At 40.7% G+C, this 24,475-nt stretch overlaps 2 protein-coding genes across 2 annotated transcripts in view; one reads left to right on the forward strand and one right to left on the reverse strand.

Annotated features, from left to right (window-relative positions):
• Nucleotides 1-14,028, forward strand: part of pkn3 (protein kinase N3) — a 40,279-nt gene extending 26,251 nt beyond the window's left edge. Inside the window, 11 exon segments of the mRNA XM_038280660.1 lie at nucleotides 89-179; nucleotides 267-334; nucleotides 2,260-2,326; nucleotides 2,422-2,513; nucleotides 4,505-4,681; nucleotides 4,760-4,822; nucleotides 4,904-4,980; nucleotides 9,066-9,208; nucleotides 9,282-9,389; nucleotides 9,473-9,553; nucleotides 13,590-14,028. Of these exon segments, the coding sequence (XP_038136588.1) occupies nucleotides 89-179; nucleotides 267-334; nucleotides 2,260-2,326; nucleotides 2,422-2,513; nucleotides 4,505-4,681; nucleotides 4,760-4,822; nucleotides 4,904-4,980; nucleotides 9,066-9,208; nucleotides 9,282-9,389; nucleotides 9,473-9,553; nucleotides 13,590-13,790 (1,168 nt within the window). The 3' untranslated portion in view covers nucleotides 13,791-14,028.
• A 3,860-nt stretch (nucleotides 14,029-17,888) lies between these two features.
• On the reverse strand, nucleotides 17,889-23,556 carry zdhhc12b (zinc finger DHHC-type palmitoyltransferase 12b). Its single transcript, XM_038280620.1, has 5 exons — nucleotides 23,107-23,556; nucleotides 22,859-22,998; nucleotides 22,401-22,493; nucleotides 18,807-18,973; nucleotides 17,889-18,735 (listed from the first exon to the last, which is right to left on the reverse strand). The coding sequence occupies exons 1-5, from the start codon at nucleotides 23,201-23,203 to the stop codon at nucleotides 18,420-18,422; spliced, it is 813 nt and encodes a 270-aa protein (XP_038136548.1). The 5' UTR covers nucleotides 23,204-23,556; the 3' UTR covers nucleotides 17,889-18,419.
• Nucleotides 23,557-24,475: the final 919 nt, after the last annotated feature.

Genomic DNA, 24,475 nt, shown 5'->3' on the forward strand with positions numbered 1-24,475 from the left:
ACGTCTGCAGGAACGTCTTTAAAGGAGCAGCAGGGAGGATCTTGTCTTGGTTTTGGTAGCTGTCTAGTAAAACAGTTTTCTTTCTCAGAGAACATACTGGAACCAGGCTGAATTTTTCTGAAGAACCAATCGGTAGATCTCCACGTCCATCAAGGAAGGAGACGAGAGAGTCCTCACAGGTCTGAGCGAAGAGTTTTAAAGTTCAAACTGTGGAGATGATCTTAATGATGATAAGGCAGACATTTCTGAACTGTTTCTCTTTTCAGGAAAAGTCTCCTGATTGGAAAAGCAGCCTGAAACCCAGAAGACAAGCATCCACTCGTCCTCCTCCACAGTGAGTTTAACTTACACCGTGTGTTGATTGATTCTGACCATTAGATGGCGCTACAGTTGCATCCTGATTCAGTTAAAATATAATTTTTTTTTCAATAATTTCCATCACTTTACTGCAACTTATGCATTACATACATGTTTCTTCCTTTTCCGTCCGTCCATCTCAGTGAACATGAAAACGTGCTTCGTATTCATCCGTTCATATTCATTCTCTCCTGTGAAATCCCTTTACTAGATTCGTTTAAGTTTTAGTATATGTCAGTTAAAACATTACAGTAATTAAGTCAATATCAACATAAATATACTAATGTTAGATAAGATTAAAACGGCTCATTCTGTTGCCAGAACTAGCACAGGTATTCCTTTTGTATACACAGGTGTATACAAAAGGAAATTTAGTTTTGTAAAGCTCTCAGGACATGTCCATTTCTTAAATTGCAGCAGTGATCAAATGTAAACATTGGGAGAAAAAAACATGGTGCAAAAAAATGCATTGATATGGTCAGTTTGATACAGACATTGTGACATGATTTACAGTTTTTCAGTTTTCTTTTATTATGGTGGTGGGGAAGAAGCAGTTTTGGAATCTGCTAGACCTGCATTGAACGCTGCAAAGCCTCTTCCCAGAGGGCAGCTCTGCAGTTATGAGTCTCTGCTGTCATAAAGGAGCTTTCTGTAACACTAGAGATAAAGATCAAGTTCTCAACATATTTGGTTCGTTAAAGATGCAGAACCATAACTGCTTTAGACAACATAAATAAATAAATGTTAGTTTAGATTTAATATTAAGGGCTTCATGAAAATCTAGTCTCTCCACTGGTTTATTTAGGACATATGTCTTCAACAAGGGGTCGCGACCCCTAGGAGGTACTGCATGGGGGTCGTGAAAGTTTTGGATGATTAGACTTTTTTTTTTTTTTATATATATTCCCCCCTGCAGTTTTTTATCCACTAATTAAACTGTTTTTAAATGCACATTAACATGAATTCAACACACTGAAGTAAACATATCAATGGAAGCAGAAGATGTCTGTCAGTCATCAATGCACACATTCAGAGACACACAGGAGCTCTTTCAAGCTGGGCACCGTTTCATTCACAACACCTGTCCCGTCAACAAGGAATCAGAATCAGAAATACTTTAATAATCCAGGGAGAAATTACTTTAGTTACATTACTCTATCTGTAATGGAGTGACTATAGGACACAATGTATAAAAATAGTAGCCTTGTGAGACCATCCTGATCTCGTGAGCTTTCAAGGTTTCACTCACAGATCAGTCTGGAGACTGAACATGGCGGCTTCAGCCGATGAAACTAGCGTTAGCGTGGCTATCAAGCAAGTTTTATCGGAATTACAGAGTATTTCTTCACTGAAAGAAGAGCAAAGCACTGCTCTTGAGGCTTTTCTCAGAGGAAAAGATGTTTTTGCTCTTCTCCCGACTGGTTTCGACAAGAGTTTGATCTATCAATTGGCTCTGTTAGTACGTCATATGCTTCGTTGATCTGATTGGTTTATTTGGCCCGTCTATCACCAACATAGGCCAATCAGCTAACCAGTATTTTCTCCCCTTCTCAAAATTACTTCAACGGAAGGTTTCCAGATGGATATGCGGAGCAAATTCATCTGGCGGGCTCAGGTTATAAAAATAGGGGGTTGGTGCTCCATCTCGCCATCGGTTTTGGGGTCCTCGGCTTGGAAAATGTTGCAGACCCCCGATTTACGACATACTGCTGGGAGATGATAATTTAGTTAGCAGTTCTAGATGATTCCTGCATCTTTTCAATAAAGCAAGAAAATGAAGTTTTTTTATTGATCATGTTTTCCAGATGTGATTTAGAACTGACTGATATAAAAGATCTGGTTCCTTGTTCTCTGTTCAGTTCCAACATCATGATAACCAAGAACATGTGTTCTCCTCTGCAGGTGTGAAGAGCTGAAAATGGAGGACTTCCATTGTTTATCCGTCCTTGGAAGAGGCCACTTTGGAAAGGTTTCTGAAAGATTTCTGGTTCTGCAGTAAAATTTTAAAAACCAGATGAAGGTTACTGGTTCTAACAAAACAACTCCTCTGAAACCCAAACCAAGGTTCTGTTGGCCGAGTATAAGAAGTCGGGGAAAATGTACGCCATCAAAGCTCTGAAGAAAGGTGACGTCATAACACGGGATGAAGTCGACAGGTGAGGAAATTCCAGGTCTTAGTCACTGAAATATCACATTATTTATTATTTATCTTCCATCCGGTCCTTTCTGGGAACTTGGAGATTAGCCTTTGAAGCTTTGTTGGACCCCAACATTTTCTCTTCCCAAATGTAGAAGAATTTCCAAGGGAAATAAAAAAAAAATTCCTGAAAGTACAGAGTACATACCTGGAACTAATCAGGAAGGTTATGGAGAAGTAACTTTTTTCCCTCCAGCTTTTATTGTCATTACTAAGTAATTAAGTAGAGCAATGAAATTAACTCTCTGCATGTAACTCATCCCCTTGGGGAGCAGTGGGCTGCTATTATGTGGCTCCCAGGGAGCAGTGTGGGGTTAAAGGTCTTTGTTCAGGGACCAAGAGTGGCAGTCTGTGGGAGTGGGCCTTCAACTCAGAACCTCTTGTTCCAAGTGCCTTGCCTCAACCACTTAACCTGACTCCGCCAGATGGATTTGCTCCGCATATCCATCTGGAAACCTTCCGTTGAAGTAATTTTGGGAAGGGGCGAAAATACTGGTTAGCTGATTGGCCTATGTTGGTGATAGACGGGCCAAATAAACCAATCAGATCAACGAAGCATATGACGTACTAACAGAGCGACGACGAAAACACAACCACAAGCCAGGCTACTCTTGCCGAAACCAGTCGGGAGAAGAGCAAAAACATCTTTTCCTCTGAGAAAAGCCTCCAGAGCAGTGTTTTGCTCTTCTTTCAGTGAAGAAATACTCTGTAATTCCGATAAAAGTTGCTCGATAGCCACGCTAACGCTAGTTTCATCGGCTGAAGCCGCCATGTTCTTTAGACTAAACTGTCGCACTTCTCGTTTCGTCACACCTCAACCCGCCTCAAAGCCAACGCTGATTGGACGTTAGTTTGGTGAACGGCTCCAAATTTTCTTTAACGGAGAGTCTCCAGACTGATTAGCGAGTGAAACCTTGAAAGCTTGCGAGATCAGGATGGTCTCACGAGGCTATCAACCACGAGGCCACCACTCCCCACAACTGACCAAGTATGGACAGTATTATGGAGTTCTACACCGTATGGTGGAGGTGGAACTTACCAAGTACTTTCCTAAAGCATTTACTGGAACCTGATAAAGTTACTGGTGATTTGAAAAATATGTGCCAAGCTGTGGGAAGGCAACTAGTGAAGAGAATCTGAGTGGCTGAACTATGGAGGGCTTCATAGTTTATGTTGGTTTGTTAATTTAAAGCAACACTGTGTAACTCTTTACTCAATTACGTGCTTAATTTGTGATCTAATTAGGGACTTTTCTGGCCAACATTCAGTATTTTTTACTTATGGGATTTCTACTTGTTGACCACAAAATATTCTGGTCAAAATCTTTCTTCAGCAGTTAAGTCTGTACAGTAGGATTGTCCATTTATTCGGGGCCACTGTAGCGTTGTTGCAGCTGCGGGCGCGTCATGTAGTCACGTCAGTCAAATTCGATTGGTCCGGTCTTAATTATCACTTCATCTAGCAAAGATGGGGGACAAACCCTTGACAGAAACTGCTCAGTTTTTGGCTCAATCAGAGCGCTTATAATCTATGAGGAGGTGAGGGCGATCTAGTGTTGGAAGGAATGGCGGGTAGGTCTACTTCCCAATACTGCAGTGGATAATAGAAAGCAAAATATTTCATTAAACTAAAAAATAAAGCTCAATTTTCCATAATAATTTGGTCCAAATGAGAATGCTATCAGATTCCAAAACACAGAGGAAGACTGTTTAAGTTTCTGACCTGCAGTCATTGTTGGCAGCTGCTTTCAGGGCCATTTAACCTGTAAGATACAGGTCTAGCGCCCCTAGTGGCGCTTTGTTTATATTGTTTAGAAATGTTACAGTCAACATTTTTCTTCTGCCAAAAATAGAAGTAAATTAAACAGAATCTGTTTCTTTAAATTCTATGACAGAAAAAGTAGAAAGTCCTTTTCCATGTGATTAAACCCCCAACTCTGTTTACATTAAGCCTCATGTGTGAAAAGCGTATATTCGAAGTGATAAACTCGGCTCGTCATCCGTTCCTGGTCAACCTGCACGGCTGTTTCCAGACTGCAGACCACGTGTGCTTCGTGATGGCCTACTCTCCAGGAGGAGACCTCATGAAGCACATCCACACCAACATCTTCTCTGAGAAACAAACTCTGTAAGCAGACATGTCCCACTTTTCTGTTCCACCACATGGTTCAAGCAAGTGTCAGCTTGGCTTCTCATCGTGTTTCAGGTTCTACTCTTCGTGCGTTCTGCTCGGTCTGGAGTTCCTCCATCAGAACAAAATAGTTTACAGGTGAGTGAGTGAGAACTGCCTCCGGACTCCTCTTTCAATGATCTGAGTTAGCTGTAGCATGTTTTCACATCTTTCTTTCAGGGATCTGAAACTGGATAACCTGTTGATGGATGCTGATGGATACGTCAGGATTGCAGATTTTGGTTTATGCAAAGAAGGTGGGAAAAATATTTGATGGTTTTGATTGGTGCAAAAAATGTTATGCTCACATCTAGTTCTAATTGTCTTGAAATCTTCCCAACATTCAATCGCTGACATTTGACTGAACAGGAGCCATTAGCATCAGTTCGATTAAAATGGGTTTCAAGAAGTACTTTTTTTTTTTTGGCCTCGTTAAAATTATAATAAAGATAGTTAGTTTGTTTCTTTTGTGACTAATAAAGTGGTTGCTATGGTAATTCCCCTCTTTAAAATAGTTTCTAAGGTTATTTTCTTCCTTGTACCCCCCACTGTTGTCGTACTGGTTGCTATAGTGATTTTCCCATCATTCGCTACGGGTGTGGGAAAGAATCAATTTGGAGATACAGGTGCTGGTCATAAAATTAGAATATCATGAAAAAGTAGATTGATTTCAGTAATTCCATTTAAAAAGTGAAACTTGTATATTATATTCATACATTACATACAAACTCATATATTTCAGATGTTTATTTTGTTTAATTTTGATGATTACAAATGACAACAAATGAAAATCTCAAATTCATCATATCAGAAAATTAGAATATTGTGAAAAGGTTCAAAATTGATGGCCCCTGGTGCCACACTCTAATCAGCTAATTAACTCAAACCACCTGCAAAAGCCTTTAAATGGTCTTTCAGTCTAGTTCTATAGGCTACACAATCATGGGGAAGACTGCTGACTTGACAGTTGTCCAAAAGACGACCATCGACACCTTGCACAAGGAGGGCAAGACACAAAAGGTCATCGCTAAAGAGGCTGGCTGTTCACAGAGCTCAGTGTCCAAGCACATTAATAGAGAGGCGAAGGGAAGGAAAAGATGTGGTCGAAAAAAGTGTACAAGCAAGAGAGATAACCGCACCCTGGAGAGGATTGTGAAACAAAACCCATTCAAAAATGTGGGGGAGATTCACAAAGAGTGGACTGCAGCTGGAGTGAGTGCTTCAAGAACCACCACACACAGACGTATGAAAGACATGGGTTTCTGCTGTCGCATTCCTTGTGTCAAGCCACTCTTGAACCACAGACAGCGTCAGAAGCGTCTTGCCTGGGCTAAAGAGAAACAGGACTGGACTGCTGGTGAGTGGTCCAAAGTCATGTTCTCTGATGAAAGTAAATTTTGCATTTCCTTTGGAAATCAAGGTCCCAGAGTCTGGAGGAAAAGAAGAGAGGCACTTCATCCACGTTGCTTGAAGTCCAGTGTAAAGTTTCCACAGTCAGTGATGGTTTGGGGTGCCATGTCATCTGCTGGTGTTGGTCCATTGTGTTTTCTGAGGTCCAGGGTCAACGCAGCCACATACCAGGAAGTTTTAGAGCACTTCATGCTTCCTGCAGCTGACCAACTTTTTGGAGATGCAGATTTCATTTTCCAACAGGACTTGGCACCTGCACACAGTGCCAAAGCTACCAGTACCTGGTTGAAGGACCATGGTATCCCTGTTCTTAATTGGCCAGCAAACTCTCCTGACCTTAACCCCATAGAAAATCTATGGGGTATTGTGAAGAAGAAGATGCAATACACCAGACCCAACAATTCAGAAGAGCTAAAAGCCACTATTAGAGCAACCTGGGTTATCATAACACCTGAGCAGTGCCACAGACTGATCGACTCCATGCCACGCCGCATTGCTGCAGTAATACAGGCCAAAGGAGGCCCAACTAAATACTGAGTGCTGTACATGCTCATACTTTTCATGTTCATACTTTTCAGTTGGCCAACAGTTCTATAAATCCTTTGTTTTTATTGGTCTTCAGTAATATTCTAATTTTCTGATATGATGAATTTGAGATTTTCATTTGTTGTCATTTGTAATCATCAAAATTAAACAAAATAAACATCTGAAATATATGAGTTTGTATGTAATGTATGAATATAATATACAAGTTTCACTTTTTAAATGGAATTACTGAAATCAATCTACTTTTTCATGATATTCTAATTTTATGACCAGCACCTGTATATCGTAATTTTTGGGTGCCCAATGAAATATGGATCTTTCAGTTTCTAATATCGATTAAAAAAGCAAAGTTCTAAAACAATGAGGGGAAATGGGCTACCTCTGCACCCGTACTCTGGTAGATGGCGCCGTGGAGCATAACCATTTCTCTCGCAGTGGAAGACGTGGACTGTCTCAATCTCCTAACAACCAGTGCTGCCAACTCCTCAGAAAGGAAAGTAGCTATTGGCTGTGCTAGAAGTCGCTGAATGACGTCATTGCCTAATTTGCATAATATATATATATTTTTTTCAACTTTTTTTTTTATTTAACTTTTTCTTTTTTCCCTTGTGTTCCACTAAGGACCTTAAAAATCATGCTAAAACATGAACATTTTGAACCATAACATTTTATTTTTACATTACATTAATAATCTAAATGGGAAAAAAGACTATAAAGAATCAATGACAATGTGAGCAAATGTTAATTATTGTTTTTTTTTTTAACTAATAAGAATTCCCTGTACACACAGGCTGTGCTTGCCTGCTCACAGAAAGAGTGGATCATGATCATGTTGGTCAAGGCTCTCTATGGCAGGCTCAGCAACTGAGGGAGCTGACTCCAGAGTGATCAACCTGTGCCGTCAAACCCGGCGCATGCGCGCGGTTCTTTTGCTGTCTGGACGCTGAGGGAACACATCTGTGTCTCTGACTGTAGCGCTGAGAGGGACATCTGCTGAAGTGGGAAAACAGGGTTGGGACGGGGGGAGGCGCCCCACGGCAGACACCAGAAAAGTCGCTAGATTTGTCGCCAGTCGCTTTTTTGAAAAAGAGTCGACCCCTCGCTGGAGGGGTCTGAAAAGTCGCTAAATATAGCGACAAAGTCGCTGAGTTGGCAACACTGCTAACAACATGGATTCTGAAGAACATATACTGCACTTGCTTTTTTATCTATACATTTAATTTTGATAGCTGGGTAAAATATTGCAATATATAGTGATATTACAATATTGTGAGATATATATATATATATATATATATATATATATATATATAAAAATGTTTTCTCACCCCTCGTGGGGTGGTATGTGTCATCCTCAAACTCGGGTCCTCTACCAGAGGCCTGGGAGTTTGAGGGTTCTGCGCAGTATCTTAGCTGTTCCTAGGACTGCGCTCTTCTGGACAGAGACCTCTGATGTTTTACCTGGAATCTGCTGTAGCCACTCTCCCAGTTTGGGGGTCACAGCCCCCAGTGCTCCAATTACCACTGGCACCACTGCTGCTCTTACTTTCCACATCTTTTCTAGCTCCTCCTTCAGCCCTTGGTATTTCTCAAGCTTCTCGTGTTCTTTCTTCTTGATGTTGCTGTCGCTTGGGATTGCCACATCTATCAAAAAAAAAAAAAAAAAAGAAAAAAAAATATATATATATATATATATATATATATATATATATATATATATATATATATATATATATATATATATATATATATGTGTATGTTGTTTTTTTTTCAGTTTTTTGCACAAATTGCTATGGTGATAGCAACCTGTGCAAAGGGGAAACCTTCAGACTGGTTACTATAGTGATTTTCCCTTTTGCATGTTTGTTATGGTGATTTTAGTGCAATTGATGTTGTGATTCTTACCTGTGTACTGGTTGCTATGGTATCTTCTCCCTCCCTTTTAATGGCTGCCTTGTGGATTTACCCATTTATATCTTTGCTATAGTGATTCTCCCTGTGAGGTGGTTTTTCACAATGTGCTGGTATATGTGATTTTATTTTCTGTTTGCTATGGTATTTTTATCGGTCACACTGGTTGCCTTGGTTATTCCCTTCTTTTTGTTGCGTTGGTAATTCCTGTCATTTTTACTCATTGAGGTTCTATTCTCTCTTTCCAATCACCACTGAGGTTTTTCTGTCCTTGTTATAATAACCATGAAGGGACCCAAAGACTCAGCAGATGAATTAAGAACAGATTTAATCTAAAATATATTGTGCTGCCGAGGAAATTTGTGTTTTATTTATTTTTTATTGTTTTCATTTTTTCTAATTGAGATCAGATCAGTGTAACTCTGTGGTGCATATAAACCGGTCTGTAGTCCTTTATGAGAACATCTGTGTGCAGGAATGGGCCATGGGGATCGGACCAACACCTTTTGCGGCACCCCAGAGTTTCTGGCTCCAGAGGTTCTGACTGAAAACAGCTACACCCGCAGTGTGGACTGGTGGGAACTGGGAGTTCTGATCTATGAGATGCTGGTGGGGGAGGTGAGTGAAACCAGAAACCTGATCTGAGAATATTGTGCTATGATGTTTAAGGAGAACTCTGTTCTGTTTCCAGTCTCCTTTCCCAGGTGACGATGAGGAGGAAGTGTTCGACAGCATCGTCAATGAAGAAGTGCGGTACCCGCGTTCCCTCTCCCAAAAGTCAGCGTCTCTCATGCAGAAGGTTTGTCTGATCCGATCATCAGTATTCAAAGTTTCCTCACGGCTGAGGTCTTATTCATTCCACGGCATTTTTCACTTTTCCAGCTGCTGCAGAAAGATCCAGAGCTGAGACTGGGATCCGGAGAGGAAGACGCCGCCGAGATCAAACGACACCAATTCTTTCAGGTAGGTGTTTGCAGAACCTGGTCTCTTTAATCCCACATAGTCCCAGAATGGATGATCAATAATCCCGTACCATGATGACACCTCATACTTTAACCATTTTTTTTAAGGTTATCTATGAAACATTTCATTAAAGTATTTATCTAAGAAAGAATGGCTTGAAAAGATGAGCTTGATTTAATGAAATGGTTTTAAATAAACTAGATTGTATTTCGTGACTGAGATTAACTGGACTAAACCGGTCAGAATAGATTTAATCCAGCTGTAGACTCAACTTTATTTACCGTAGTCTTCGGACTATAATCCGCGACCTTTTTCCCATTTTTTGACCTTGCGGCTTATATAACAATGCGGCTTATCTATGGACTTTTACAGCTAACGGCCACTAGGGTAATACCGTATCTCCGGAAGCAGACTCTGAGAAAGACGGACATTGCGAGCGAAGACAGTTTGTGTGATACCCTGATTATGGAAAACAAACATTGAAATGCATATGATTCAGCTTTTAAGTTAAAGGCAGTCCAATTTGGCAGTAAACGAAGGAAATGGAACCGCTGCACGTAACCTTGGAATCAACGAGTCAATGGTGAGACGTTGGAGACGCCAGCAGGAAGAATTGTCTCAATTCAATTGTGTTGAAATTGTAATAAATAGGTAACCTGACTCCGCCAGATAGATTTGCTCTGCATATCCATCTGGAAACCTTCCGTTGAAGTAATTTTGGGAAGGGGTGAAAATACTGGTTAGCTGATTGGCCTATGTTGGTGGTAGACGGGCCAAATAAACCAATCAGATCAAAGAAGCATATGACGTACTAACAGAGCGACGACGAAGAGGAGCCAATTGATGGATCAAACTCTTGCCGAAACCAGTCGGGAGAAGAGCAAAAACATCTTTTCCTCTGAGAAAAGCCTCCAGAGCAGTGTTTTGCTCTTCTTTCAGTGAAGAAATACTCTGTAATTCCGATAAAACTTGCTCGATAGCCACGCTAACGCTAGTTTCATCGGCTGAAGCCGCCATGTTCTTTAGACTGAACTGTCGCGCTTCTCGTTGCGTCACACCTCAACCCGCCTCAAAGCCAACGCTGATTGGACGTTCGTTTGGTGAACGGCTCCAAATTTTCTTCAACGGAAAGTAGCCAGACTGATTAGTGAGTGAAACCTTGAAAGCTCGCGAGATCAGGATGGTCTCACGAGGCTAATAAGTAGGAGCTTCCCCAAACAGTTGCCTCTTTCCAGACAATCCTCTCTGTGCACGAACCATATGGTATTTAAACATAAAAAAAACCTGCGGCTTATAGTCCGGTGCGGCTTGTATATGTATAAATCATGCAATTTCGGGAGATCGACAGGCGGATTGGTCCGTCGTGGTGAAGAGAGAGCTGAGTCAAAAAGCGAAGCTCTCGATTTACCGGTCGATCTACGCTCCTACCCTCATCTATGGTCATGAACTCTGGGTCATGACCAAAAGAACGAGATCGCGGATACAAGCGGCCGAAATGGGTTTCCTCCATAGGGTGGCTGGGCTCTCCCTTAGAGATAGGGTGAGAAGCTCATCCGGGAGGGACTCTGAGTAGAGCCGCTGCTCCTCCACGTCGAGAGGAGCCAGTTGAGGTGGCTTGGGCATCTTGTTAGGATGCCTCCTGGACGCCTCCCTGGTGAGGTGTTCCGGGCACGTCCCACCGGGGGGAGGCCCCGGGGAAGACCCAGGACACGCTGGAGAGACCATGTTTCTCGGCTGGCCTGGGAACGCCTTGGGGTTCCTCCTGAAGAGCTGGAAGAAGTGGCTGGGGAGAGGGAAGTCTGGGCCTCCCTTCTTAAGCTGCTGCCCCCGCGACCGACCCCGGATAAGCGGAGGAAGATGGATGGATGGCTGGATGCAATTTAGCTTCTGCGGCTTATATTCAGGTGCGGCTTATAGTCCGAAAATTACGGTATCCCTTAGGATTAGTACTTCAGGCAAATTCTGGTTCCAGTAGCTTATAGAGGATAAGAGTTGAAGCAAGATGTCATTAAAGATAAAAATGCAGGTGTGCAGGTGGAGCAGCGGTTAGCGTGCACAGCCCATGTACGGAGGCCTTAGTCTTGGACACGGCCGACCCAGAGTTCGAATCCGACCTGTGGTCCTTTGCTGCATGTCTCTCTTTGCTCCCCCTCTCTCATTCCCCCTTTCCTGTCAGCCTACTGAAGAAAAAACGAGCCACTTGTGCTGTAAAAACTAAAAAAAGCAAAAAAAAAAAAATGATACAAATACAACAAACAATATGAGTGTATATAGTACCAAGAAAGTATATAAAAAAGAAAAAAGCTGTAATGTCCTGGAATATGTTTTACTTGGATATAAAAATATCTGCACAGTAGAGAGCTAAGGGAAGACTACATAGTAGTTGACCTGGACTATTGCGCCTGTACTGCAGAGATGTAACGTATAATTGAGTAAAAAAAAAAACTACACAGGCTGCACAGTGGTTGGCATGTGTTATTGCAGCGGTCCCCAACCTTTTTTGCACCACGGACCGCTATATGTCAGACAATATTTTCACGGACCGGCCGGGGGTGGGGGGGCGGTGGTTGTGGTGATACGATCAAGTAAAATGATAAAATAAAATCTAATTCAAATAGCATAAAAATAAAACAACAAGCCGGTCCCATCTAGGCGTAATCTGAGAAAATGTCAGACGAAGGGCGTTTCTCAATTCACGAGAACGCGAGTACGTACTCGCGTTCTTGGCGAGAACGCAGGAAGATCGGACTTGACGAGAACGCGAGCACGCAAGCACGTATGTGTATTGGAGCAGAAGCGTACTCGTGACGTCATCACAGGCAACGTTCTTTAGCATTTCTTTAACAGTCAAAACTATTTATTCCCTACACAAAACATTTTGAAAACAATATTTTTAATTTCTAAAGCTTAAAAAAAATTACCGAACCGCAAAAAACCGCCATCAGAACGAGCGGTAGTTTACACATAACTAGACCGAGAGAAGTGCACTACAGACGGGGTAAATTTAGCCCTGGCTGCGGTTACCCTCGGAGGTCTGCTGGTCACTCTGGTCCGCTCAACGTCGGACTGTTAAATTTCGCACTAACTCTGTAAACAGACCACACAGGGAGGCTTCAATGTATAATGTTATCGCCTCAAACGATTTCAAAACGTACTTTTGAAGAACAACAGCAGCAGAAAAGGGAATGTTTAACTTAACACTGTGAGCGCTGTCTGGAATCAAGCTGCGGCCGCGGGGCATTCTGGGGAAGCGGTCAGTCTGAAGAACGCACAAGTCTGCTCTGATGCATGCTCGATAAAGAGGGCGGGGCGAGAACAACATTTGATGCGTTCCTGATCTGGCGTTCTCGAGAATTGGAACGGTACTCGGGCTGAGGCTGATGACGTGTCACGAGTACACGAGCACGCTCCAGAACGCATATTGAGAAACGCCCGAAGTGTGCTCCTGATGTCCAGTCTGCTCCGTAGCTTTGTTTTGGTCGCTGTAACCGCAGAAAATCCCACTTCACAAAGATAGGATGTTATAGAAAGGATGAGTCTTAACCTGTGTCAAGAGGCACAGATGCATCGACTGATGTAATTGGGAGAGAATACCGCAATTTTTAATATTTTTCAAAATAAACATCACTCAGACTCTGATCGTCGATAAATTATATATATACTTTTTTCTGTGCGGCCCGGTATAGGTCCGCGGCCCGGTGGTTGGGGACCGCTGTGTTATTGCACAGCGAGAGAGAAGAATATTGCACATGATTGACAATAGGTAATATGTCCAAGGAGGGGGGAGCTGACCTTTTTCCCTCTTCACCTCCTCCTTCCCCCAAGTGAAAAGTTGTACAGCTTGGGGAGCAAAGGAGTTCAGCAGGCTTTTGGTCCTGCATTTGGGGAGGAGCAACCTCCCACTGATCAGGCTCCTCTGATTGGTGAAGAAAATGTGCAGTTTAATGTTCCTGTTCAGTTTACGGACAGCAACCTTCCTTTTATCCTGTTGTTTTCTGGACTTTGAACGGGTTCTGTTTGGATGTTCTCCCATCAGGGAATGGACTGGGACGCCCTCCTGGCAAAGAAGATGAAGCCACCCTTCCTGCCGGCGATCAAAGCGCCGCAGGACGTCAGCAACTTCGACGAGGAGTTCACTCGTCTGAAGCCGGTTCTGACGCTGCCTCGGACGCCATGCGTCGTCACAGCGGATCAGCAGGACGTCTTCAACGACTTTGACTTCTCCCTGATCAGCTGACCAGTTTGCTGATGGTTTTTAAGCTCTCTGAAGGTTTTCTTTTTTTTTTTACACTGGAACGCTGCACTTTGCTCTCTGTCTAACCTGTAAATATCCCTGAAGGCCAAAATCTCTGAATGTATCTGATAGTTTTAAATTATTCTGCTGAAATGTAGATGTGAGGAAGATGATGTATGAAACCCACCAGCCTGCGTTTAAAGTGACAATATATAAATAAAAGCTGGACTTTAACTTCTCATCAGTGACGTCTTTATTTCTTTGTTCAGAGGTATAAAAAAAAAACACTCCAGTATTGCATAATAGTCAGAAATGCACAACATATTTACTCTTTGTAAATAAGACCATTAGTATAGAAAGATATATAAATAAAGGATTAATAATTGTACAAACAGCAGCTCTGTTAACTCCAACATGACAAATGCTGCACATTTATTGCTCTCATCAGGGACCTATTGCAGGAGGAAAAGTTCAAATGTGGGAAAAGCCTTTTTATTGCACCTTTAAATCGTCATTAGAAATCTAAACAGCGACTCTGGTTAAAAACGGGTAGAAAAACCTGAACAGCACTTGGGAATGTAAGAACGCTTCTGGGGATAAATCCAGACCCGGTAGACTAAAAACACCGTCAAACATGCAGCTTAAAAAACGGATCAACCAGGAAGTCGGACATGCGGCTAAAACAAGTCGTTCTCTGACAGGAAGTGCATCAGTCAGCTTCCTGTTGGGATTAAAACAGTCTGATATAGAAAAACAAAACTGAACCATTTAAACATCTAAATTTACCTTTTTAATGAGGAAACGCCAAAAAAAACAACTTGGATAAAGATTTAAATCTGTTTCATACGGAAGAGTATGGAAGCCCGTTTCCGCCACTCTGTAAAAAAAAAAAAATAAACTATCTCAATATAATGAGTTACTATCTCATTATATTGAGTTACTATCTCATTATATTGAGTTACTATCTCATTATATTGAGTTACTATCTCATTATAATGAGATACTATCTCATTATATTGAGTTACTATCTCATTATATTGAGATAGTTTTTTTTTTATTTTTTACCAATTTTTAAGTTAAAATTTAGTATTTTTGGTCAATAGCTCCCAGGTCATGTGACCTATTGATGCAAAATCAGTGTGAAATTGTTCTACTAGTCTCTGTAGATGGGGCACACTCATTTGTTTTGCATTTTAACTCTTTTTTATTTTTTTTACCAATTTTTTTAGTTAAAATTGAGTATTTTTCGTCAATAGCTCCCAGGTCATGTGACCTATTGACCCAAAATCAGTGTGAAATGGTTCTACTAGTCTCTGTAGATGGGGCACACTTATTTGTTTTTCATTTTAACTCTTTTTTTATTTTTTAGCAATTTTTTAAGTTAAAATTTAGTATTTTTCTTCAATAGCTCCCAGGTCATGTGACCTATTGACCCAAAATCAGTGTAAAATTTTTCTACTAGTCTCTGTAGATGGGGCACACTCATTTGTCTTTCATTTTAACTCTTTTTTTATTTTTTTACCAATTTTTTAAGTTAAAATTGAGTATTTTTGGTCAATAGCTCCCAGGTCATGTGACCTATTGACCCAAAATCAGTGTGAATTGTTGGGTCTCCCCTTACATGGGCCCACCACCCGTGAGAGGGGCCATAAGGGTCGTATGCAATGTGTGTTGGCCGGGGGAGGGGACCCTGGTGGTCCGTTCTTTGGCTGCAGAAGCTGGCTCTTGGGATGTGGAATGTCACCTCGCTGGTGGGAAGGGACCGGAGCTAGTGTGTGAGGCTGAGAGGTTCCGGCTAGAAATAGTCTGTCTCACCTCGACGTATGGTTCTGGTTCTGGAACCAGTCTCCTATAGAGGGGCTGGACATACTTCCACTCTGGAGTTGCCCACAGTGACAGGCGCTTGGCAGGAGTGGGCATACTTGTTGCCCCCCATCTCGGGCCTGTACGTTGGGGTTAATCCCGGTGAACGAGAGGGCTCCGCCTAAGGGTGGGGGGACGGGTTCTGACTGTTGTCTGTGCTAACGGGCCAAACAACAGTTCAGATTACCCACCCTTCTTGGAGTCCTTAGAGGGAGAACTGGAGGGTGCTCCTCCTGGGGACTCCCTTGTTCTGCTGGGAGACTTCAACGCTCACGTGGGCAATGACAGTGAGACCTGGAGGGGCATGGTTGGGAGGAATGGTCGCCCCGATCTGAACTCGAGTGGTGTTCTGTTGTTGGACTTCTGTGCTCGTCATGGATTGTCCATAACGAACACCATGTTCAAGCATAAGGGTGTCCATATGTGGTAAAAAATAAAAAAAGAGTTAAAATGCAAAACAAATGAGTGTGCCCCATCTACAGAGACTAGTAGAACAATTTCACACTGATTTTGGGTCAATAGGTCACATGACCTGGGAGCTATTGACCAAAAATACTCAATTTTAACTTAAAAAATTGGTTAAAAAAAATTAAAAAAAAGAATTAAAATGAAAAACAAATGAGTGTACCCCATCTACAGAGACTAGTAGAACAATTTCACTCTGATTTTGGGTCAATAGGTCACATGACCTGGGAGCTATTGACCAAAAATACTAAATTTTAACTAAAAAAATTGCTAAAAAATAAAAAAAAGAATTAAAATGAAAATCAAATGAGTGTGCCCCATCTACAGAGACTAGTAGAACAATTTCCAAGTGATTTTGCATCAATAGGTCACATGATCTGGGAGCTATTGACCAAAAATACTCAATTTTAACTTAAAAAATTGCTAAAAAATAAAAAAAGAGTTAAAATGAAAAACAAATGAGTGTGCCCCATCTACAGAGACTAGTAAAACAATTTCACACTGATTTTGCATCAATAGGTCACATGACCTGGGAGCTATTGACCAAAAATACTCAATTTTAACTTAAAAAATTGGTAAAAAAAAAAAAAAAACTATCTCATTATAATGAGATACTATCTCATTAAAATGAGATACTATCTCATTATATTGAGATACTATCTCATTATAATGAGATACTATCTCATTATAATGAGATACTATCTCATTATATTGAGATACTATCTCATTATAATGAGATACTATCTCATTATAATGAGATACTATCTCATTTTAATGAGATAGTATCTCATTATATTGAGATAGTTTTTTTTTTTTTTTTTTACAGAGTGGCGGAAACGGGCTTCCATAGAAGAGGATTAGGGCCACTGGAAAAAAAAAAAAAGTTAACTGATTTTTAAATTTTATTTTAGTTTAGTCTGACTTTAATCTCAGAATTCTGACTTTTTCTCAGAATTCTGACTTTAATCTCAGAATTCTGACTATTTTCTGACTTTTGTTCTCAGAATTCTGGCTTTTTTTCTCAGAATTCTGGCTTTTTTTCTCAGAATTCTGGCTTTAATCTCAGAATTCTGACTATTTTCTGACTTTTTTTCTCAGAATTCTGGCTTTTTTCTCAGAATTCTGACTTTTTTCTCAGAATTCTGACTTTTTTCTCAGATTTCTGGCTTTAATCTCAGAATTCTGACTTTAATCTCAGAATTCTGACTATTTTCTGACTTTTTTTCTCAGAATTCTGACTTTTTTCTCAGATTTCTGACTTTTTTTCTCAGAATTCTGGCTTTTTTTCTCAGAATTCTAACTTTAATCTCAGAATTCTGACTTTAATCTCAGAATTCTGACTTTAATCTCAGAATTCTGACTTTTTTCTCAGATTTCTGACTTTTTTCTCAGATTTCTGACTTTTTTCTGACTATTTTCTCAGAATTCTGACTTTTTTTCTGATTATTTTCCCAGAATTCTGACTTTAATCTCAGAATTCTGGATTTTAATGTAGATGGGCACCATGAAGGAAGAGATGTGGAGCACTCAGCTTCACTGACAAAGATGTGAGTTGTTTGAGGTGGCCAGTGACACATTGGTGGAAAATGACGGAATTAGGCAACTTTTTACGTGCCCGAGGGGTCCCCTCATTAATGGAGGAGCAGAAGGTCATTAAAACAAGAGAGCTAGTCTCTAAAACAGACATGGCTATGGCTTGATGCTAACATGTTTGTTAGCTGTCAGAATTCTGAGAAAAAAGTCAGAATTGAGAAAAATTCTGACTTTTTTCCCCCCAAGTTAAACTGAAATAAAATTTTAAAATCAGTTAACTCTTTTTTTTTTTTTCAGTGGCCCTAATCATCTTCCGTAGTTTCATTTATCAGGAAAATGTAAATTAATCCAGTCTTTGAAACTCAGGTGTTCCCAGATTACTTAGTGCAAATGGAAGGACTCTTCATTTGATGCTGACTTCCTGTTTCTCAGTTCGTATGATTGGATGGGAATAAACCTTATTTCCAGTTTATCTCCTGTTGGGGAGGATCCTGAGAAAACGGACCAGACTGCAGGAGCTGTAGGTCCTGGATTGTTGGGGACAAAGGAACCGGAATGATAAATCTGGGTCGGCAGACAGAGCTGGTTCAACTATTGCAAGTCAGCATGAGTTCTCTTCTGTTCCAAACAGCTGAAACTAGACCGACACTCGGACTTTAGAAAGACCGGATTTTAGTTTCTGCCTCAACATCTGATCCAGTCTGACTGACAGAGCAGAAGCACGGAACTTTTAACCGGTGCTGATGATCCGTCACCAGGAGCAGGTCTGAACTAAACCGGGTCGCTTCCCTCCCTGAAGTAGACCTGCTCCCACGCCACGCTGCCCCACTCGCAGAAGAAGCCCCACAGGTTTCGTGCGGCTCCGCGGTCGAACGGATTCTCGTCGGCGCCGCAGTGTTTGAGGTAGGAGATGCGGTGGCGCGACATGAACTCCCAGGTGGTGATGTTCATGGAGATCAGGTAGAGGTGGGAGCCCAGCAGCAGCAGCACGATGAGCGCCAGCAGAGCCAGGAGCGGGCAGACCGCCAGGAGCACGCCGTTGGAGCGTAGCCACGGCGACCAGGAGGGGGCGTGGCTGAAGCCCGTCCTGAGGAGAGAAGCGTAGGCTTCAGCGATCTCGACCGACGACCTCTGACCTTCACATGGGCGTGAACTCACCAGGCGATGTGCAGACCCCACAGCAGCACCAGCAGCTGCACGGCCAGGTACAGGACGAACCAGCGGTGGTTCCGCTCCCCCACGCAGTTCTCGATCCAGGGGCAGTGGTGGTCATAGCGACGGACGCAGTGCTGACACGTCTGGCAGTGCTTCGACCTCATTGGCTGCTGCTCCCAACAGAGAACATGGAAGGTTAACCGACCCATTTCCAGAACCAACACCAGCCTGTAGGCGGAGTCTCACTGGAGAACCAGACTATAGAACTACAACCAGACTGGAAACATCACGGAGAAAGAATGATTCATTAAAGTATTCACACCCCAAAACAGCGGCGGATTTTAGGTCAAAGACTAAAACAGTACAATGGACAGAGTTATGCTTCAATAGAAATCTGAAAAGTGTGGCATGCTTTTCTATTCAGCCTCCCTTCTATGGAAGTAAAACAGTCTCATTGGAATCTGCCTTTTTTTTAACACCGAATTTTAAACACTGAATTTTTTTTACACCGAATTTTAAACACTGAATTTTTTTACACCGAATTTTAAACACTCAATTTTTTTAACACCGAATTTTAAACACTCAATTCTTTTAACACCGAATTTTAAACACTAAATTTTTTTAACACCGAATTTTAAACACTCAATTTTTTTAACACCGAATTTTAAACACTCAATTTTTTTAACACCGAATTTTAAACACTGAATTTTTTTAACACCGAATTTTAAACACTGAATTTTTTTAACACCGAATTTTAAACACTGAATTTTTTTAACACCGAATTTTAAACACTCAATTTTTTAACACCGAATTTTAAACACTGAATTTTTTTAACACCGAATTTTAAACACTCAATTTTTTTAACACCGAATTTTAAACACTCAATTTTTTAACACCGAATTTTAAACACTGAATTTTTTTAACACCGAATTTTAAACACTCAATTTTTTTAACACCGAATTTTAAACACTCAATTTTTTTAACACCGAATTTTAAACACTCAATTTTTTTAACACCGAATTTTAAACACTCAATTTTTTTAACACCGAATTTTAAACACTCAATTTTTTTAACACCGAATTTTAAACACTGAATTTTTTTAACACCAAATTTTTTTTAGACATTGAATTCCTTACACTCAATTTTTATCTGGTAAAAATTCACCAGAAAAAAACCCAGCCGAAAATGTGTTGACCTTTTGGTGAACTTTGGTGAAGCCAAAGCAATCTACACTCGATAGAGTCGAGCAGCTTCTAGCCAATGAAATGAGCTCATTTGGTCACGTGACACAACATCTGGGCCTAGCGCTGTTCCTGGCTGAATGAGGATTTTTTTTGGTGTTAAACAGAATTACAAAACATCAGTTAGCTACCAACAGACAATTATTAGAGTTTTTCCTCTTATCAGACTGGGTGCAACAACTGAGCTGATCACATCTAGTACGGCACCCGCCTGTTTGCCGGCGCCATGTTGCCTGAGTGTTCAACAGAAAAACATGACTGAAATATATGAAGATCAGGTAATCGGGAAGGCTGAGTCCATTTTGGATAATTATACCAATCCCCTACATAACGAATTCCAGTTTCTACCCTCTGGTTCCCGTTTTAAATACCCACCAGTTCGGACCAACAGATACAAACACTCCTTCGTTCCCTCTGCTGTTCAGCTGCTAAACTCTACCAGGAAAGCAGATAGCCATATGTTGCATGCATTCAGGCTTATGCTCTCATTCATCCCCTGCACTGCACATACAGGTGCTGGTCATAAAATTAGAATATCATGAAAAAGTAGATTGATTTCAGTAATTCCATTTAAAAAGTGAAACTTGTATATTATATTCATACATTACATACAAACTCATATATTTCAGATGTTTATTTTGTTTAATTTTGATGATTACAAATGACAACAAATGAAAATCTCAAATTCATCATATCAGAAAATTAGAATATTACTGAAGACCAATAAAAACAAAGGATTTATAGAAATGTTGGCCAACTGAAAAGTATGAACATGAAAAGTATGAGCATGTACAGCACTCAGTATTTAGTTGGGCCTCCTTTGGCCTGTATTACTGCAGCAATGCGGCGTGGCATGGAGTCGATCAGTCTGTGGCACTGCTCAGGTGTTATGATAGCCCAGGTTGCTCTAATAGTGGCTTTTAGCTCTTCTGAATTGTTGGGTCTGGTGTATTGCATCTTCTTCTTCACAATACCCCATAGATTTTCTATGGGGTTAAGGTCAGGAGAGTTTGCTGGCCAATTAAGAACAGGGATACCATGGTCCTTCAACCAGGTACTGGTAGCTTTGGCACTGTGTGCAGGTGCCAAGTCCTGTTGGAAAATGAAATCTGCATCTCCAAAAAGTTGGTCAGCTGCAGGAAGCATGAAGTGCTCTAAAACTTCCTGGTATGTGGCTGCGTTGACCCTGGACCTCAGAAAACACAATGGACCAACACCAGCAGATGACATGGCACCCCAAACCATCACTGACTGTGGAAACTTTACACTGGACTTCAAGCAACGTGGATGAAGTGCCTCTCTTCTTTTCCTCCAGACTCTGGGACCTTGATTTCCAAAGGAAATGCAAAATTTACTTTCATCAGAGAACATGACTTTGGACCACTCACCAGCAGTCCAGTCCTGTTTCTCTTTAGCCCAGGCAAGACGCTTCTGACGCTGTCTGTGGTTCAAGAGTGGCTTGACACAAGGAATGCGACAGCAGAAACCCATGTCTTTCATACGTCTGTGTGTGGTGGTTCTTAAAGCACTCACTCCAGCTGCAGTCCACTCTTTGTGAATCTCCCCCACATTTTTGAATGGGTTTTGTTTCACAATCCTCTCCAGGGTGCGGTTATCTCTCTTGCTTGTACACTTTTTTCGACCACATCTTTTCCTTCCCTTCGCCTCTCTATTAATGTGCTTGGACACTGAGCTCTGTGAACAGCCAGCCTCTTTAGCGATGACCTTTTGTGTCTTGCCCTCCTTGTGCAAGGTGTTCGATGGTCGTCTTTTGGACAACTGTCAAGTCAGCAGTCTTCCCCATGATTGTGTAGCCTATAGAACTAGACTGAAAGACCATTTAAAGGCTTTTGCAGGTGGTTTGAGTTAATTAGCTGATTAGAGTGTGGCACCAGGGGCCATCAATTTTGAACCTTTTCACAATATTCTAATTTTCTGATATGATGAATTTGAGATTTTCATTTGTTGTCATTTGTAATCATCAAAATTAAACAAAATAAACATCTGAAATATATGAGTTTGTATGTAATGTATGAATATAATATACAAGTTTCACTTTTTAAATGGAATTACTGAAATCAATCTACTTTTTCATGATATTCTAATTTTATGACCAGCACCTGTATTTATTATTCTTTCTTGTATCCACCTTACTTTTATCTTTTTACAATATTTTACGTGTTTGTTGTGTTTCTTCTTTTATTTTTTTAATCTGTGATTTGTGAAATGTGAACTACTACTGCACAAAAATTGCCCATACTGGGACAAATAAAAGCTACTGAACTGAACTGTACTCAGTGGGAAGCGGTTCAGGAGCTGATGAGTGAAACCTGTCTGGAGTCTGGGGGCATCGTACCTGCAGCAGGCAGTGGACGCAGCGGCGCTGGCGCAGGGATTTGGTGCTGGGTGGGATCATATCCTGCTGCTCCTCAGTTACTCCCAGAGTGAACTGGAAAAAACAAGGATTTTTGAATTGAAAAAGCTTCCTGGATGGGAAGCGAAACGTTTTAAAACGTGGAAAAAAAAAAGTCCAGCGGATTCAATTTTGATCGTATGAATCAACTAATGATTAATAAATAGGTGACATTTTCTCTCTAAATATTGTTTTACAATACGCTGAATTAAAATTTGGGGTTTTCATGCCAAAATCATCTATATTAAGGCAATAAAAGACCTGAAATATTTAGTGTGCAATGAATCTAAAAAATAAGAATGTTCAAGTTTTATCATTACATTATGGAAAATCATGAACTTTATCATAATATGCTGATATTTTGAGAAGGACCTATAGATCCTAGAACCGCCCCTGCTCACCTGCAGGTCGCTGTCTTCAGCCAAGATGAATCCAGGATCCATGAGGGACACTGCGAAGTACAGCAGCACCGACAACAGAACCAGCAGGACGAACAGAACCGGCTGCAGAAGCTGGCCCGTTTCCTCCTGCTTCCTGAGCTCTGTCAGGGAGAGACACACTTTCCAGGAGCTGATCCTGAACACCTGACCTGGGATCAGTTCAGTGGGAGGGGGGGGGGGGGGGGGGGGGGGGGGGGGGGGGGGCTCACCTGTATCATACAGGAACAGAATCAGCGTGATGATCCAGGTCAGGACCACATGAGCTGTCCTCACCAGGAAACCCGAACCGAACACATTCTTAAACATGGTCCTAACATTCCAGAACCTCCATGGTAACCTTCACAGGAGCTGGGAATGTCAGCTGGGAATGGCAATAATGTGGGACGTAAACAGCTCAGGGAGGGTATTATCGAAGGGAAACTGTGAGGAATCGGAACCAGAGAAGTTCTGGTGGAATAAACCAGATTAAACTAATAAATTATGTCTGAAAACAGTAAAATAATCGATAACTGACTCATAATCCATCCTTTAAGGCAGACGGACCGTTAGCATTCCGTTGCTCCAATGGCTTGTTGTCATCTTGAACACAGACGGCTCTGATTGGTCAATATCAATCACGTGGCTATTTCTCAGCTGAATGAGGAGCCTGAGGAAGACGTCACTCCAGCCGCCATCTTTCTGAGGGGCTACGGATGCTAAAGATCCCTTTACGTTCATTCCTTAAAAATAACAAATTCAACAATTGCTCTTAAAGAATCATTCTTAACTATAAACGGTTTTGATTTTATTGGAAAAAAAAATGTACTAATAGATTTTTAAGAACCACCTTCACATTGATATATTTTCCATCAACCTTAAGAAAACATTTGTTCAAAAAGTATGATGATACCTCTTTAAAGAAAATTTGAACCAGGTATCTTTCATTTCCACTTCCACAGAAAGTAAAGGAAATCCATTTCAAAATTATGTATGACATTTAACCCTGTAATTATGTTTTACATAGAAAATTTTACATAACTACCAATTCTTGTGTATTTTATGATTCAGATATTGAAACAGCAGAACATCTATTTTTTCAGTGCAATATAATAAATATTTTTTGGATCTTACAGAAGACTTCTTTACCACTTTTGAATTTTGATATAAAATAAGTTTTTTTAACAGGGGATAGAAAATCAAACTATGGTAATAACAATTTAATGCTTTTGGCCAAATTTTTCATACATAAGTGCCGATTTCAAAAAATTACCCCATCTCTACATATTTTTATAAGTGAGATACTTTTATTAAAAGAAGTACTAACCCTTTGTACAAACCCTAAAGCCCAACCAATGATGCAAAAATAATGAGAATTTACTTTAAAATTCAAGTCCTTTTGTATTTTTATTTTTTTATTTAATTACTTTGTTCTACTATCTGTTATTTTTGTTTTCTAATTGTATATAGGTTATCTGTATGATTGTATTTGTTATATTATACATACTCTGCTCAACTTCCTAAGATATTCAATTTACAATTTTGTATAATTGTTTTGATATGCTTTGTAATACTTTGATTCTTCACTAAAATAAAATAAAA

This window comes from Cyprinodon tularosa, unplaced genomic scaffold (genome assembly GCF_016077235.1).
Source record: "Cyprinodon tularosa strain WSP-4 unplaced genomic scaffold, ASM1607723v1 ctg162, whole genome shotgun sequence".
NCBI lineage: Eukaryota > Metazoa > Chordata > Actinopteri > Cyprinodontiformes > Cyprinodontidae > Cyprinodon > Cyprinodon tularosa.